This window comes from Dasypus novemcinctus, chromosome 11 (genome assembly GCF_030445035.2).
Source record: "Dasypus novemcinctus isolate mDasNov1 chromosome 11, mDasNov1.1.hap2, whole genome shotgun sequence".
Lineage (NCBI taxonomy): Eukaryota > Metazoa > Chordata > Mammalia > Cingulata > Dasypodidae > Dasypus > Dasypus novemcinctus.
In genome coordinates, this window is record NC_080683.1 from 62,507,606 (window position 1) to 62,527,188 (window position 19,583).

Sequence of the window (19,583 nt, forward strand, 5' to 3'; positions counted from 1 at the left end):
TGGAATTCACTGCTTTTTACCCTACCACTTAGAAGCAGGTGGCTTAACAGAACAGTAAAATGGCCAATTGAAACTCCAGTTAAACCAGTTAGGAGATCACATTTTATAGGATGTAATATATGCTTTCAATCTGTGACCAAATTATGGTATGGCTTTTCCTTTAACCAAAATATATAGGTCAAGGAATCAATAGGCGAAAATGTGAATGCCCCAATATTACAGCTACTAATAATCTACTTACAGAATTTTTGTCTCCCATTCCTACAAAGTAGTCTGACCTTATTGTAGTCTTGCCCTCCAGGTATTCCACAGCTAAAGTAATTACACATATAAACTGAAGAGACATACGCACTTTAAAAGGGAAAAACTGACAGGGGTTAGAATAAGACAGGTAAAGTTTGACATAGAAAGTCGGACTCACACAATTCACCAAATAACAGAATTGTGGGGGTGGCAAGAAGGGAAAGTAGACTTTTAAATTCCACCTTAATTAGAATAATAACAATAGTAAAACACAAGTGCTTGCTATATGCTAAGTTCTAAGTGTATTCAATATATTAGCTCATTTGATCCTCACAAAAGTCTTAGGAGGCCTTTTTTATTTTATTGATGAGGAACCTGAGGCACAGAGAGAAGTAATGTGCTCAGGGTAACATGGCTAATAAAAAGTGGTTAAGATTTGAACACAGGCAGCCTTGCCCTAGAATCTGTGCTCTAAACAACTATGCTATGCAAATAATAATTTTATACTGCTCATTGTAAGTCACTGACATTTTGAAGTCATGACAAAGAAGACAGAAATATGTGAACTTTTAAAACTTTGGGGATTATAGGAAGAGAAACACTTTGAAAAAATAAAAGTCATTAAGATTTACATTTATAAAATGGCATGTTTTTAACTGCTATATGATTAGAAAACTATTTAAAATTTAATTGGTGGCATTAGTTCACTTTCTGCTGTTCTCTTCACTGTACTCAAGAACTGGCAATTTCCTAAGTAGAGACTTCCTTTCTAATTCTAGTTTTGACAATGACCAGTTTTCAGTTGCGAATTAATTAAAACAAAGACACAATATTTTTAAAACAATGTATAACTCCCAGATGAAAATCTATACTGCATGTCTATAAAGCTCAACACAACGTAAATTGCTAAGATGGACACAAGTTACTTTTTTTTTTTTTTTAGATTTATTTATTTATTTCTGCCCCCACCCCAACCCTCATTACTGGCTCTCTGTGTTCATTCGCTGTGTATTCTTATGTGTCTGCTTGTCTTTTCTTTAGGCAGCAGCAGGAACTGACCCTGGGACCTTCCAGAGTGGGAGAGAGGTGCTCAATCTCTTGCTCCACCTCATCCCCCCGGTCTGCTAGATCTCTTATTGCCTCCTTTGGTTGCGTCACTTTGCTGCACCAGCTCTCTACTCAGGTCATCTTGCCATGAGGGCCAGCACTCCACTCAGGCCCTTTGCCACACATGGGCCAGCGCACCATTCAGGCCAGCGTGCCTTCACCAGAAGGCCCCAGGAATCTAACCCTGGACCTTCCATACGGTAGATGGGAGCCCAATCACTTGAACCACATCTTCTTCCCATAAGTTACTTTAGATCATGGTAAATCAGTACTGAATTGATTGAAAATTAGATCAAATTTTCAAAAATTTGAGAGGCAAAACATAGAAATGTCTGCTTTTTTATCATTGCTATCAAGAGGATACTCAACACAAAAACAACAGGAAAGATTGGCTTTTTGGTATTAAACTTCAATCTAAAAAATATGCATCATAACCACTTCATTATAGCAGCTGAGACCCAAAATTATACATTGAAAGCCTAGGACTTGATTTTAAAAAAAAAATCACTGCTAACATTTTTCAAAGATTGGTACTTACAGTGTACCTTCCAAGAAATTTAAATCCATCCTCAGTTTTATACAAGACCTATCAAGGAAATTTCCAGTTTCATGGTATTCACTGGTCCCGTTATCTTTTTTATGACATGCAAATATGATTGCTCTCTTTGCAAACTATTACAGGTATGTTCCTTAAAATGGCTCTCTAACATACTGAGATGTTGATATCAATAAATCTTGGGAAGCGGATATGGCTCAACAGATAGAGCATCTGCCTACCATATAAGAGGTCCAAGGGTTCAGATACCCAGGGCCTCCTGGCTCATGTGATGAGCAGGCCCACACGCAGTGCTACTGAGCACAAGAAGTGCCGGCCCACACAGGGATGCCCCCACGTAAGGGTGCTCCCACGCAAGGAATGGCTCCTGCGCAAGAAGAGTTGCCCCGCATGAAACCACAGCCCGCACAGGAGTGGTGCTACAACACGGAGAGATGATGCAGTAAGATGATGCAACAAAAAGAGACAGAGATCCCCAGTGCCACCTGATGAGAATACAAGCAGACACAAAAGAACAGACAGCAGACAAGGGGGTGGGGGGAATGACACATAAATAAATAAATCTTTAAAAATAAATAAATAAATCTTGCACATTCTACCTGAAAAATCACCTCCTAAACTGACATTTTGGTGAATTTTAAAGATGCCTGAAGATCAAAACTAATAGACTATTTTTTATAAGAAGACCTTTAAATAGGTAAAAATTTTAAAAAACAGTGTATTAACAACATGCTAAAAATAAAAGCAAATTTAGGATGCCAAACTACTGAACTGGATTACATTTTTTATAAAGAAATGCATACTTACCCTTCTCCTCCCATTCTTGTTATCTTTAGGCGAAAATCCACAGAATTCAGACTGGGTGGCTTCCATTTCAAAATATCATCACACCGACCAGGTTTATATTTCTACAGTGAATTAAAATGATGATAATCGTTAATAAGAAGTTTAAAAATATTCAATTTATTAAATGATCACCATCAATTATTTTTATTAAGCATACTTACTATTTTTTTAAAATACACTCAGTTATCTTCAGCTAATGAGTAAGACTAGATATCTAACCTGTTATTAACAGCCTTTCTCCTTTGCTTCACACCAAAGACTACCTAAGACAGGCAGTCCAAAAAAAGTCCAAAAAAAAAGACTAAAACCAGTTATTCTATCTAACCTTTACATGACTCGAAAGCTTTATAATAATATTAATAATTAATGCTAGCTTTACTTAGGTTTAACTTACAATAAATAAAATTGAATTGAATTCAATGAGTTTTGACAAGTGGAGACACTCATGTAACCATCACCAAAATCATGATATAGCGCATTTCAAATACCCCAACAGTTCTCTTGTTGACACCTTGGTAACAACTAATGTGCTATCATTCTAGGTATGACTTTTCTAAAATTCATAAGAAATTCTAGCAGTAGGCTTTTTGAGGTCCATCTATGCTGGGTCATGTACTAATAGTTTGTTCCTTTTTATTGCTGAGTAGGATTCCATTTGCATATACATACCACAAACTATTTATGTATTTATAAGTTGATGGATATCTGGGTTGTCTAAACTTGTTTACTCTGAACATTCATGAACACATCCTAGTATGGAAAAATGTTTTCATTTCTACTGGGTAAATACCTACAAATGAAGTGGCTGAGTCATGTGATAAATGTATGCCTAACTTTATAAGGAACTGCATATTTTTCCAAGTGGTTATCATTTTCCATTCCCACCAGCAACAGCCTTCATCAAATATATGTAATGCAAATATTTTCTACCAATCTTTGGCTTGCCTTTTCAATTACTTAATTTCTTTTGAAGAGCAAAGTTTTTAATTTGATAAGTTTAATTGTCAACTTTTAAATTTTATAATTTTGTGCTTTTTGTGTCCTGTTTAAGGAAATTTTGCCCATCCTAAGGTCACTGCAATTTTCTACTATGTTTTCTTGGAGAACTTTTTATAATTTTAACTCTTATTTTTAGGAATATGATCCATTTCAAGTTAATTTACTTAAACGGTATACAGTAAGGGACTAGGTTCACCAGTATATGAATATCAAATCAATTCAGCACCATTTGTTGAAAAGACTGTATACTTTATTGAATTGCTTTGGCACCTTCACAAAAAATCAATTCTTTACAGATATTTCCATACTCACTAATTTGCTGCACAGATACATATATCTCTCTTTCGGCTAAGAGCAAAATAATAGTGTGGCAGTTTGGCATTGTTTATGAATTCCAAAAATAGATACTGGCTTGTGCTTATAAAGTGGTCTGTTCCTCTGGGCATTAAATTATGATTAGAACTTTGACTGGGCCACATCAGTAGGACGCTGAGTCCCTCCTTCCTTGGTGGGCGGGGACTCACAGAGAAAATGACAGGGCTGAGGAGTTAGTATAGTTTTGATCCTTGTGCCCAGGAAGTACAGAGACAAGAGAAACAGATACATGAGGAAGGAGAGAAAGCTCCATTAGACACGGCAGAGGTCCTGAGAAGAGAGACCCACCATTCATCTGATAGTCTACAACTGGCCTTGTAGAGAGAGCAGAGCAGCTGAGCTCAGAGAGAAACAAGCCCCAGGAAGAGAGGAACCCAGGAAACCTGAATCTTTGCAGTCAGAAGCTATCTTGCTCCAACATGTGGCAACAGGCTTTGGTGAGGGAAGTAACATGTTTTATGACCTGGTAACTGTAAGCTTCTACCCCAAATAAACACTCTTTATAAAAGCCAACAGATTTCTGGTATTTTGCATCAGCACCCCTTTGGCTGACTAATACAAATTATGTCTCATTTACTGTAGTTTTTTAATAAGCTTTGAAATCAGGTTGTTTTGTTCCTCAAGCCTTGCTTTTTTCCCAAAACACTTTTAGTTAGTGTAGGTTATCTGTATTTGCACATAAATTTTAAAATCAGCTTGTCAATTTCTATGACATAAGAACCTACTTAGATTTTAATTAGGATTACAGTGAATCAATAGATCAATTAGGGGAGAACTGACAGCTTAAATATATTGAATCCTTTGATTCATGAACACTACAAATCTCTCATTTAGGTCTTCTTAAATTTCTCTCAACACTGCTCTGTAGTATTCAGTATAGAGATCTTGCACAAGTTTTGTTAAATTTACTTCTAATTATTTCATATTTTGATGATATTACAAATGGTAGTTTTCAAAATTTTCAATTTCCAATTTTTCACTTATAGTTTATAAGGATACAGTTGATTTCTGAATATTGACATGTACAAACTCCTAAGTTTGAGTTGCGCTTTTGTAGATTCTTTGGGATTTTCTATAGAGACAATCATGCCATTTGAGAATAAAGGTTTTATTTCTTCCTTTCTAATCTGTATTCCTTTCATTTTTTCCTTTGCCTTATAACATTAGCTAAGACATATGGTACAAAGTTATAGAAGAGTGTTGGTGTAGACATCTTTCCCCTATTCCTGATGTTAGGGCAAAAGCTTTAGATAGTTAACAGTAAATACAATGTAAACTATTGATTACGTTATGAATGTTATTTATTGGGTTGAAAGGATTTCCCATCTATTCCTATGCTAGAATTATTATAAAAACATATTTAATTTTGTGAAACACTTTTCTGACATCCACTGAGATGACTATTAATATATGCTTTTTCCCCTTAATTCTGCTAATATGGTGAATTATATTCCCTTATTATCAAATATTAAACTGACCTTGTGGTAGGGATGAGACACATATAATCATGATGCACTGCACTTTTTAAATATTGTTAAATTTTCCCCAACTATTGAAAAAAATGTGGATACTGCTATAGTTAGATGGAGGGTTCTACAAATGTCAATTTGGTCAAATTAGTTGATAATGTCTTCAAGTCTTCTATATCCTTGCTCATTTTCTGCCTGCTTGTTCTACCAGTAATTGAAAGATGAGTGTTGAAAACACTAATTCTAATAGTGTATCTGTCCAGTTCTCTTTTCATTTCTACCAGTTTGTGCTTAATATACTAATAATATATCTATCCATTTCTCTTTTCACTTCTACCAGTTTGAGCGTCACATGCTTTGAAGCTCTGTTTTTTTATGCATACAAATTTAGGTCTGTTGTGTCCTACTGTTTTAAATGTGTTCTGAAAACATAATGAAGAGAGGAAATAAATATATTATGTGGGTGGCTTAAGGACTGACTATAGAGGAAATGAATAGTATAAGCTTTGAAGGATGGTTAATATTAAAATTCATGCAAATTGGAAGCATGCAGTAAATATGAGCAAAAACAGGGATTAAAAAATACAGGAACTTGGAAGAAGATGCAAAGATATTTAGTGACAGCATTACGGATGGGGGGGCCAATTTTTTTCATATATACAGTCAAATCTCATTCTAACAAATTATTTATAAATTTGAAGAAAACTGCAAAAACCTTCATCACAGTTTTACTTACTTCAGACAACCATATATAATGAATGACAATTTGGTATAACTTGAGTTTTGCTAAGAAGAAAGCCAAAAACTGCAGTTGATAAGAAAGGCATTTCATCTGTAGCACATTTAAGAATATAATATGCACTATTGACCCCCCATCTTGTGTTTAAAAATTAATAAATATAAAAGTAAATATATAATATTTCAGTAGAAGTTTCCATCCATTTATTTGCCCTAAGAGATTCATTTAAGTAACATATCCTTGAGGATGATCACCAATAAATGCCTTTAAAATAGGCTTATTTACATATAGATTTTTTATAAATGGTCAAACTGCAAAATTTCCCAGTTGTGAATCCATTAATTAAGTGACTCTTATAAAAGCTCCTCTTTCTTTTCCTAAGAAATCAAACTTGAAAAAAATTCCACAGATCTTTTAGTAATAGTGGTTCACTATGGTAGTGAGAGATACAAGAGTAAGGAGAAAGGAGTGTGAGCAAGGGAGAACAGGCTGAAAAGGAACAGCGAGCTTATGTAGTTTGAAAAATGTTATATCCATCCCACCCCTACCACATTCACAACCTCTACCCAGTAAATTTCATACTTCTAAATAAAGCACCTTTATTAGTCCCTATTTATTGATATAAGTGACTATGATTATGAGAACACAGAAACCAACATCAACCTAAGTTGTCATATTAAGGAAAGTTAGGGATTGTATAGTTTTAAAATATCTCATAATAGGTACCTAATGACAAATTCCAAAAAAAAAAAAAAAGTAAATATTTAACTTTATTAATAAATATCAAATATCATTCACAATGTCCCTCTCTGGAAATCAAAACTCAAGACTGTCTAATGACAAAGCGGCATGTACTAAATCTCCTGTTTTTACACAGTAACAATTCAGAAACTTAAGTCATACCTCCTATCACTGCACATCAAACCATTTTTATTACTTTGAAATAATAAACTTGTTATTATTGGAAATTTCATAAAAATACACAAAAATTCTATTTTAAATACTATAGTTCTTGATTACTTAATGTAGACTCAACAATGAAATATCCCATGAGTAAAATGTATCAAAATACTTGTATTTAAATTTATTTTTAAAACAGAATATTTGAGATTATGAAATATTAAAATTAGCAATATTTATGAAAGATTATATTCCAAATAATCCTTTTATCATGACCCACAAAATAAAAAAGGCAAAGATATTATATAATACAGGGGCTTAAGCCTTTTAAAAATAAATATTAATGAACTATCTTGGGAAGCAGATGTGACTCGAGCGACTGAGCTCCCATCTACCACATGTGAGGTCTCTGGTTCAGTTTCCTGTGCCTCCTGAAGAAGAAATCAACCTGATGCAAAGGGCAGGCATGGCAAGCTGACACAACAAGATGACACAAGAGACACAAGGAGGAAAACATAATGAGAAACAAAACAAAGCAGGGAGCAGAGGTGACTCAAGCAATTAGGCGCCTCACTCCCACATCAGAGGTCCCAAGTTCAGCTCCTGGTGCCCCCTAAAGAAACAAGGAAGGGAAGCGTTGTGGCTCAACTGACAGAGCATCTACCTACCATATGGAGGGTCCAGGGTTCAATACCCAGGGCCTCCTAACTTGTGTAGTGAGCTGCTCCACGTGCAGTGCTGCCACACACAAGGAATGCCATGCCACACAGAGGTGTCCCCCACTTAGGGGTGCACCACGCGCAAGGAGAGCCACCCCGTGCAAAAAAAGTGCAGCCCACCCAGGAGTGGTGCCACACACATGGAGTGTTGACGCAGCAAGATGACACAACAAAAAAAGTGACAGTTTCCTGGAGCCACATGACAAGAATGCAAGCAGACAAAGAAGAACACACAGCGAAGGGACACAGAGAGCAGACAACAGGAGAGAAGGGGAGAGAAATAAATAAATCTTTAAAAAAAAAAGAAGAAACAAGGAAGACAGACAGACACAGCAAGTGCAAACAACAAGCAGATAGGGAAAAACAAATAAAAAGAAATCTTTAAAAAAAAACACTGAGCTATATAACTTGAAATGTAGAATCTTTCTGAACTACGAACAAGGATACAAAAACATCCTTTCAAGCTATATATTCCAATGTATAATTAGGGAGATATATTTAACTGACACATACAATACCTAGTTCTATAGAAATAAATCTGATTTTAGGAGGTGAGCTTTCAATGAAAAGACTGCAGATAGATATGTCTGAAAGCAATTACCACTAACACCTAAGTTATCCATTGCCACCTTTTAAAAAAGTAAAAGAAAAAATAAAGTAATGAAAGCAATGTCAGACAACTAAGTAAGATGTTTAAGAAAGTTTTACTCTTTGGGACATGGAGCTGCCCTGGATGGTGCTTCAGAGGTAATCACCGGACATTGTAAATCCTCACAGGGCCCACTGGATGGAATGGAGGAGAGTATGGGCCATGATGTGGACCATTGTCTATGAGGTGCAGAGGTACCCAAAGATGTACTTACCAAATCCAATGGATGTGTCATGATGATGGGAACGAGTGTTGTTGGGGGGGGAGAGGGGGGGTGGGGGGTGGGGCTGAATGGGACCTCACATATATATTTTTAATGTAATATTATTACAAAGTCAATTAAAAAAAAAAAAAAAAAAGAAAGAAAGTTTTACAAAATGAGCACAGAACCTGCCCTAGAGGTAGAGGATGGCCATTACAAAAGACGTCTCTAAAACTAAACAGAGAGAAATTCAAATGGAGGCAAACGTGTGAAGTTTATTACATAAAGCAGTGGTTTCTCAAGTAGGGGTGATTTTGCCCACCAGGGGATATTTGGCAATGACTAGAGACATTTTTGGTTCTCACACTACAGAAGGGAGAGAGTGCTACTGGCATCTAGTGGGTAGAGGAGAGGGATGCAGCTAAACATTCTATAATGCAGAGGACTGTTGCCCAGAACAAAGAATATCTGGTATAAAATGTTAATGATCCAAGGCTGAGAAACTCTGAAGGAAGCAAGTAGTAGTTAACAATAAATAAGGGCAAAGTATTTCAGTCCTTCTTTTTCTCTATTAACTGATAACTTGATTTTTTAAAAATTTATTTCTCTCCCCTTCCCTCCCCCACCCCCAGCTGTCTGCTCTCTGGGTCCATTCACTGTGTGTTCTTCTGTGTCTGCTAGCATTCTTGTCAGCGCACCCGGAATCTGTGTCTTTTTTGTTGCATCATCTTGCTGCGTCAGCTCTCCGTGTGTGTGGTACCACACCTGGGCAGCCTGTGCTTTTTTCGCACAGGGCAGCTCTCCTTATGGGGCGCACTCCTTGCACATGGGGCTCCCCTACGCGGGGGACTCCCCTGTGTGGCACAGCACTCCTTGCGCGCATCAGCACTGAGCACAGGTCAGCTCATCACACGGGTCAGGAGGCCCTGGGTTTGAACCTTGGACCTCCCATGTGGTAAGCAGATGCCCTATCCATTGGGCCAAATCTGCTTCCCTTGATTTTAAACAATTTCAAAGTTTCTGCCTCATATAACTCATTTGAAAAAAGAGGCAACTTTTTTTTTTGCCTAAAGCAAGATATCTAGACCAGAGATATCTAAAATTCTTTGCAGCTGTATGCCACTGTATAATTTCCACAAGTAAAATGTGAACATGTACACTGTCAGAGTATCTATTCCAGGTCCTACACTGAGACCTGACCCTACAAAGATGTCTCCTAAAGCATAATGCCTTCTAGACAAGGACCACATCTAAAGCTAAGAAAGATCCCTGTCCTCACCATAACATTAGTTTTACTAGTTTTTGCACTGTTGTTCAAGCACTTAGTTTTAAAGAAAACAGAAAATATTCTAGATGATAATGCTACAAGACAGAAGAATAAAACAACTCTAGACTTAGTTAGTTGATGAGATCCTTTGTCCATGTTTCATTTCATGTTTAAGAAGAATATAAGCAAATACCTTGAGTAAAACAAGACGTGTAAATATCCTGTATGAAGGAAAAATCATTTACTGTTGAGTATGCTGCACAGTACATATTAGTTATAGAGTATAAGCTGTTAAAGTGAGGACATTGGAAAGGAATGTGGTCCTGAAAACTGAAATGGGGACATACGGGATAATAATGACAGTGGGGATACTGAAACCTGAGATTCTCCTAACTCTTCCTTGCTAGATAAACCTGTAATGGTCTGCCCTAAAGATTCAATCACTGGTCATCCAATCTTCCCTGTGCATTCAGTGACTCTACTTCCAGTCTGCCCTGTGGAATGAGTCACTGTACTTCAATCTAAATAGAATGAAACTAACACTTAACACCAGATGAAACTGTAATGGAATGCCCTGAAGTGAGTGGCTTGCCGGCCACTGATAATTCCTCTTAATCCAACCCCACTATTTCTCTTTTCTTCCAGTCCTATAACAAGACTGAGTCCCAAGAGGCCACAAAAGGCGAGGTACAAAAGGTAACCCATGAAGAGGTACACTACACTCCAAATAACTGCATAATTTTTCCATTCTGTGATATTCCTGAAAGACGAAGGTGAAGGGAAATCTGCCAAGTGGATGGAACTTCGAGCTATTCGTTTTGTTGGAGGGAGAAGTGGCTGGAGATGTGTTTGTATATTTATGCATGGATTGTGGGCAATGGTTTGGCCAGACAATCAGGGACTTGGAAGAAACACAATGGAAAAGACGTCTAGGGAAAAGGTATGTGGATAAACTTTTCTGAATGGGTGAAAAACATAAAGATATTTGTGTCCCATGTGAATGCTCACCAGAAGATACTTCAGCAGAGGAGGATTTTTATAATCAAGTAGATAGGATACCACTGTGGATACCAGTTGACTTCTTTCCCAAGTCACTGCTGTCACTGTTCAATGGATTCATGAACAAAGTGGCCATGGTGGGAGGGATGGAGGTTATGCATGAGCTCAACAACGTGGACTTCCACCCCCAAGGCCGACCTGACTACAACCCTTGCGTAGTACCTAATCTGTCAGCAGATATGGCACGAATATGGCACCATTCCCCATGTTCATCAGCCTGCTAGCTGGTGGGCTACATTCCATTCTAATGGGAAAAGACACATGCTTCGAATATCGATTGACTTTCCTATACTTAGTGCTTCTGCCAAAACTACCATCTGTGGACTTACAGAATGCCTTATCCACCATAATGTTATCTGCAATAGTTTGAAGCAGTATGTACCTCAGAAAAACATGTTCTTAAATCCATTCCATTCCTGTGGGTATGAACCATTTAAATAGGACCTTCTAAAAAGGTTACTTCAGGTAGAGGTATGGCCCAGTCCAATGGGGATGGGTCTTAATCCTACATTCCTGTGGGTATGAACCATTTAAATAGGATCTTTTGAAAAGGTTACTTCAGGTGGAGGTATGGCCCAGTCCAATGGGGATGGGTCTTAATCCTATTATTGGAGTCCTTTATAAATAGAATGAAACTCAGACAAAGAGAGAGAAAGCCAAAGAGGGAGCAGCCAGAAGCTGAACATCAACAGAAGCCAGAGACATCATCATGTGACAATCTAAGGACCAAGGATCATCAGCAGTCAGTCCCAGAACCAGTCTTTGGGAAGAAAATGTCACTTCAATGAGGCCTTGATTTGGACTTTTTCCCAGCCTTAAACTCAAAGCAAACAAATTCCCATTGTTTAACCCAACCCACTTCATGTCATTTGTGTGGGCAGCCTAGGAAACTAACAGTGTTCTACATAGCATTTTTAAGGTAAATGAAGTTTGGTATGGGCACATGCTCATAGAATTCACTGTGAATTCTTACCATGCTCCCAATCATCCTGAAGTAACTGGATTGACAGAATGGTGGAATGGTCTTTTGAAGATTCAATTACAGTGCCAACTGGGTGGCAATATTTTGGAGGGCTGGGGCAATGTTCTCCTGGAGTCTGTATATGCTCTAAATTAGTGTCTAGCCCATGGTGCTGTTTCTCCCACAGTCACAATTCATGGTCCCAGTAACCAAGGTGTGGAAATGGAAGGGGTACCATACACCATTATCCTTAGTTATCCACTAAAAAGAATTTTGCTTCCAATCTTTGCAACCTTAAGCTCTGCTGGTCTATAGACCTTAAGCTCTGCTGGTCTAAAAGGAGGAATGCTTCCACCAGGTGACACAACAATGATTCCACTGAACTGGGAGTTAAGACTGCCATCCAGACCTTTGGGTGCCTCATGCCTCTGAATCAATAGGCAAAGAAGGGAATTATTGTACTGGATGGGAGACTGATCCTGATTATCAAAGGGAAATAGGACTACTACTACACAATGGAGGAAATACCTGCAACACAGGACAGCCTCTAGGTCATCTCCTAGTACTACCACACCCAGTGATTAAAGTAAGTGGAGGGAAGTGGATTTGGCTCAACTGACAGAGCATCTGCCTACCATATGGGAGGTCCAGGGTTCACACCCAGGGCCTCCTGACCTGTGTGGTGAGCTGGCCAATGCACAGTGCTGATATGCACAAGGAATGCCGTGCCAAGTAGAGGTATCCCCCACGTAGGGGAGCCCCACGTGCAAAGAATGCACCCCACAAGGAGAGCCGCCCTGTGCAAAAACAGCACAGCCTGCCCAGGAGTGGCACCACACACATGGAGAGCTGATGCAGCAAGATGACGCAACAAAAAGAGACACAGATTCCCGGTGGCGCAGACAAGAATGCAAGCGGACAGAGAACACACAGTGAATGGACACGGAAAGCAGACAATGGCGGGGGAGGGGGATAAAAACTAAAAGTAAATAAAAAGAATAATAAAGTAGGTGGAAAACTGCAACAATCTAATACAGGTAAACTACAGAAATGAAAGTTTGGCTCACTTTACCAGGCAGAGAACAATGACCAGGTGTGGTACTAATTTAGGGTAAAGGAAATATGGAATGGGTAATGGAAGAAAGTAGCTTAAATGCAAGCTATGAACACATGACCAGTTAGGGAAATGAGGATTTAATAGTTATAAGTATTTCTACCTTGTTCTGTTATACATTTGTGTATATACATAAAGCAACTAACTTTGTTTTTTTTTTTCTCTTTCCTATCCCCTTATCATATAACGTAAGGTGTATTGACTTTATGTCATGGTATTTGAGTTACAGGATATCAAGTTTAAGAGTTAATACCCAATGAATTGCATCCTCTTCTAGGAAAAGGGTTAGTGTGTTTCCAATTATATGCAAGAGAATTGAATTACATTAGGCAAAATTATGATGCATGCTTGCACCCTTTTCTGGAGAGTTAGCATGTTTCCGGTTATACACAAGACAGTTGAATGACCTTAGGCAAAAATATGACTGCTTTTATTTAGAGATTAAGTGTGCTTTCAGGAGATGTGTAAGGGTGCTAGGTTGGCAAGGAGTGAACTGTGATGGCTAAAGTCATGTGTCAACTTAATTAGGTTATGGTGTGTAATCATTTGGTCAAGGAAGCACTAGCCTGATTACTAACTGTGAGGGTATTTCATGGATTTAAATCGTTAGTCAGTTGTTACATCTCTGGCTGATTATGTCTACATTTAACAAAGGAGACTGCCTTCAACAATGAGGGAAGTTTTATCAAATTATTTAATACTTGAAGGCCTTAAAGAGAGAACAGATGATTTCAGCAGTCAGAAAGAAAAATGTCTCTCTCTACTTCAGCTAGCCAGCTTCTTCTAGGGAATTCATTGAAATTTTTATGAGAGTTCCCAACTTGTGGCCTGCCCTACAGAATTTGGACTTAACAATTTCCACAGTCAATGGATCCAATTTCTATTTTAAAACGTCTTCATATTTACATATATATATACACATCAAGTTTCTCTGGAGCACCCTTAGTAATACGTCCACTATGTTTCAGGCACTAAAAATATAACTGCAACTGAGTCAGATATGGTTCCTGCCTTCACAGTAATTAGAATCTAGTGAAGGAAGGAAGAATTTTTTTAAATACCTAAAAATCATAATACGGTATTCTACTATCAGCCAAAGGGGTGCTGATGCAGAGTACTAGAAGTCTGTTGGCTTTTATAAAGGATATTTATTTGGGGTAGAAGCTTATAGTTACCAGGCCATAAAGTGTAAGTGACTTCCCTTAACAAAGTCTGTGGTCATGTGTTGGAGCAAGATGGTTGCCAACATCTGCAAGGGTTCAGGTTTCCTCTTCCTCTTAAGGCTCCATGGTCCCAGCTTCTTCCAATATCAGCTGTAGGTTGGTATATAAGTCCCATTTCTCTCCCAATTCCTCTCCGGGCTCAGCCGCTCTGTTTTCTTCACAAGATCAGCTGTAGACTAGTAGGCTCTCTCTCTTCCTGGGTCTGCTGCCATGTCTATGGAGTCACCTCTATTCCTGTGTCTTCTGTGTGTTTACTTCCCGGAGCTCCAGCATGAGAACTCCCCTATGTCCTCCTCCTCCATGTCTTTACTTTCCCAGGCTCCACTTCAAAACTCTAACTCCCTTCTCTGCTGTGTAGTTTTCCCTGTGAGTCCACCAAAGAGGCAGAGACTCAACGACCTACTGATGTGTCCCAATCAAAGCCCTAATCATAACTGAATAAAGTAAAAGTGAAACCTCTACAGTTAATACAATGTAATATAGCCAGAAGAACAGACCAGCTTACAAACATAATCCAATATCTATTTTTAGAATTCATAAATAATATCAAACTGCTACAGCTGTTAAAGCTCTGAGAGGCCAACAAGAGAGTGTTAGGGGAGGGGCAGAGTCAGAAAGCACCTAGTCAGGCTACCCAAGGAATCAACTCCTAATCTGATATTTTTAGGATTATTAAAGGTAATACAGAAAACAAGAAAAGGAAAACAGTTTGAGGGAGAAGGAACAGCTTGGTAAATAGGTACTCGTAACAAACTATTTCAGTTTGAAACTATTAAATGAACTTATCCACCAGTAGAAAGAACCACTAAAGTTATCGCAGAACTTCAGCCACAAGAGGAAAATCAATTCTCTTATTTTAAATTGACAAAATGTGTTTTTAAATACACCCTTCCAAAACCATAAATTGCTATTAGCTTATGTAATGGGTGTGAAAAGATAGAAAGTTGAAAGAAGTGAAGCAAAAAGAAAATAAAAAGGAATAGGTACTAAACTTACATTTTATGTGTCAGAGAAAGTTTGTGATTAATAAGCCCTATATTTTGCTATGACTCCAATATGCCTCCAGATACTAAAATTAAAGCACTAACAAAAATATACCTGGACAAATCTTGAAAAGCAAAATATGAAATAATATGCAATCTTTTATCAAAAGTAAGGAGGTAATAAGTACGTATTAACAAATTTATATTCGTTTACAAAGCATTAAGAAACTACGAAAGTGAAAAATTTCAAAAACTAATAACAACAGATTGGGAGCGCAGCAACTATGAGAGGGAGACTTTCTCTTATTTATTTCTTAATATATTTTAAAATTTCTGAACCATGTTAATGTATGATTTAGTAAAAATATCAAAATTAAAACATTGGAAGACTCAAATATTAAAAAATATCTTCCACCAATATTTCAACATTAAACATAAGGTATCAATAAAAGACTATACCTAATTCATTAAATGCTTAATATGTATCATTTATATGAGAACTGTGATTTTGTACTTTAATATGAGAACTGTGATTTTGTACTTTACGTATTTACCCTCTAGGAATTTCCTTTTTGTGAAGTTTTATTTTTATTTATTTCCCCTTTTTCTGCTACCAATATATCTATCAGTAGCAATTACTTTTAGTTGTACAAGAATATTATGTATCTATATCCAGTTGAGACTCATTACAAATTATTCATCTGTAGCTATTTATTTTGTCAACAAAATTAACCGAAAAACAAATATATTATTACTTAAGGAAATTTAAAAATGATGCACTTCTTTCTTTTTCATTAACACAAAGACAGCATTTTCTTATGTTCTAAAGTTGAAAAACAAAAAAATTAATAGTATACAAGGTATATTTTCCTTCTTGGCAATTCACTATTACAATTCCCTGAAAATTATATTTTTGCAATAAAAATAAATATATTTTGGGAAAAGACAGACTGACACTTTTCCAGTCTGCCAGGAAACAGAACCCTTCTTCATTTGAAACTTATCAAAATATGTGAGCAAATGTCATGGAAACAGAAGTTCTCACCATGGTAACATCATCCCTGCTACAGAGAAAACCACTCCAATTTGTTATGTACTTCAAGACACAGCATTAGACTAATTCCAATTTTCATTTTACATCCTATCCATAACATTCAATATACTTGATAATAGTAAAGATTTAATGAAAGAGTTAATATTTCACAAGAATGCATTAAAACCAAAGCTTATTCTAAGTTTACATGGCTACTGATTAGCACCACAGACATAAAATCAAGCTGACTTGCCTGCCTTACAGAAAATTAAGTAGTGATGAAAACATGATCAATTATATCATTACTGCTTGACAGCAAATACTACAGACTCAATAGACAATTGTTCTACAATCTATAGCACAGCTCATGAATAGAAGAAAAGCCATTTTTCTAAAAAATACTTTCACGATTTTTATTATTTACTTCAATTTTGCAATCTACTACATAAAACTCTGTTCGGATTTCATAGTGATGGACTACTAATGGGCATGAAAATTCTTAACTAGAAACATGAATATCTCCACATAATAAAAGTAAAATCAAGTATGAGTTTTAAAAAATAAATCAGTTCAGTTATTATCAAGTAAAATTTCACTATGCTAGATAAATCACCATTAAAATCCTCTTGTACAAGTTAGTAAAACAAATAAGATTTAATTTTATCTACTTTGAAAACTGAAAGATTTATATCTATAAAGTAAAAGATCTACTAACTATACCATATAAAAATGCCAAGTGGTCATTTTAAGATATTTATTTCTAGGTGAAAAATCACAAAAGATAAGCAATTTAAAATGTCAATTTAAAAACTGAAAAGCTTATAAATAAGTTTCCAACAAAGCCTAATTGGTTTATTACATACTAATAGTAAGACGGAAAAGTCAATCTAAAAATGGTTCTTTTTAAAAATGATCATTTCCATATAATGAAAGCTTGAAACTTAAACCTTACAAAGACTACAGATTTATACTGAAAACAGCTACTTTTTTCTTTTGAAGAAACTACTATATTTTTCTCAAACCATTTAAGTATTTGGTTAAGAACAATTAACCCTTCAAAAAATTAAAGGCACTAAATTTAAAATATTATTTTTGATTCAATGCAAAACATACAGAAAAACTAAAAGGAGGCGGCGGACTTGGTCCAGTGGTTGGGGCATCCGTCTACCACATGTGAGGTCTGCGGTTCAAACCCTGGGCCTTCTTGACCCCTGTGGAGCTAGCCCACGCACAGGGCTGATGCGCGCAGGAAGTGCCCTGCCACGCGGGGGTGTCCCCTGCATAGGGGAGCCCCATGCGCAGGGAGCGCACCCCATAAGGAGTGCCGTCCAGTGCGAAGGAAGGTGTGGCCTGCCCAGGAGTGGTACCGCACACACAGAGAGCTGACACAGCAAGATGACGCTACAAAAAGAAACACAGATTCCTGTGCCACTGACAACAGAAGCGAGCAAGGAAAACGCAGTGAGTGGACACAGAGAACAGACAACGGAGGGGGGGGGGGAATAAATAAATAAATCTTAAAACAAAAAAACAAAAAACTAAAAAGGAAGCATGTGATAAAGAAAAGAGTTCCCTGGCTTCAAATCTAAACTGTCAAGAAATCTCTTGGCACCTCAGTTTCTTCATTTGTAAGATTTTGGTCTCTAACCTAAGAGCAAAGGGAAGATGAAAAAAGATCACTCTAGATGTAGAAGACTGGAAGGAGACAAAAGTGGCTGTTTAAAGGCGAGTTAGAATGCCATTGCAGTGGTCCAGGCAAGAGGCAATGACAAAATGGATTAGAGTCATGGTAGTGGTAATGGAGAGGAAAAGGTATAATTTAAGAGATATTTAGGAGCTAAAATAAGACTTGGAGATGGATTAAAGCCATTAAAAAAGGGAAGGTGTCAAATATGACATGTAGATTTCTGATCTAAGTAACTGCATTGATGAAGTAATATTTACTGAGATACAAAATGTAGGAAAATGATTGATTTGTACAGTTTGTATGCTTGCTTGTTTGATTACTTTGGGAGTCAAGAGAGCTTGGCTTTAAAATTATTGAGTTTCCTGTGTATCTGAGAAAATCAAAAGGTCTTATCAGTGTTGGCAATTAGATAAACAAATCTGGGACTTACATAGAAAAAAAAGAAACAAAATTCTGAATTATAGGTTTACAGGAGGTCACTAAATCCGAGGGTGTGGATGAGAGTCCCAGGGTGAGAAAATTTCTTCCTCTCAGGCAGAAGAATGAGGTCCAAGACACTGAGTCTCAAACTGCAAACTTCAATGGCTAATAGAGGACAAAAGCTTGAGTAAGACAGAGGAGAAAAGACAAAACGCTAAGAGGCAATCAGGAGCACGTGGTGTCACAGAAGTCCAGGAAGAAAGAATTTCAAAAGTGGATGGCAGTATAGACTTCTTGATTTTAATTTCCATGAGGTGGGATCACTGGTGACCTGTCACAATAGCATCTGACTCAAATGTTAGTTACTTAGCTGGCAAAGCCCTTTTTAAAACAATCATTTCTAGAAGTACAATATATAAAAATATATATATAAGGGCTGCTGTGATGTAAGCAGAATGCTAGTGGAGGGATAGCCCTCCACGTAGTTTTTTGAGGCAGTTCAAAGTAACCTAGAATTTCAAAGCTTAGTGTTTTGAAACCATTTGACTAATCTTGATGGTACCATGTCAGCTCTGATTTTCTGTAATTCTGTAAATACAATTTAATCTACTTCGTTTAAATTAGGGCTAAAATTAGGGCATGATGATTGACTACTTTTGTGCTTTAGTCAATATCAGATACTGGTACATTTCTTATAAACACAAAGAAATATCCTAAGCTTTATTTTCTTGAATAAACCACTAATTAACTTTGCTTTTCCATTTTCTTATAAAAGTAATAAGTAAACTATGTGCAATCCTGGGATTGTTACATGATTACTTAGATCTCTGAAAATGGCATATTAAATCAAAAGCTAAATAAACTTTCTTCTAGGTTGGTTTCTGGGATTTGGCCCTCAATAGAATCATCACTTTCACAGAGTATCTTTATCCCTATTCTCCAATATTTTCCAGGATTCAAAACATTTTATTTTTTATTAGCAGTACTGACATCTTTTATTCAACTTCAATTCAGTCACTATAATTAATATAA

The 19,583-nt window shown here is 36.9% G+C and overlaps 1 protein-coding gene across 6 annotated transcripts in view; it reads right to left on the minus strand.

Moving 5' to 3' along the window:
• Positions 1-19,583, minus strand: part of RNGTT (RNA guanylyltransferase and 5'-phosphatase) — a 355,704-nt gene that overhangs the window by 130,117 nt on the left and 206,004 nt on the right. For all 6 annotated transcript variants that reach the window (XM_012523691.4, XM_058307139.1, XM_071218594.1 and 3 more), the window contains one exon: positions 2,714-2,814. In XM_012523691.4, coding sequence (XP_012379145.3) covers positions 2,714-2,814 — 101 coding nt within the window. The remainder of the gene's footprint in view (positions 1-2,713; positions 2,815-19,583) is intronic.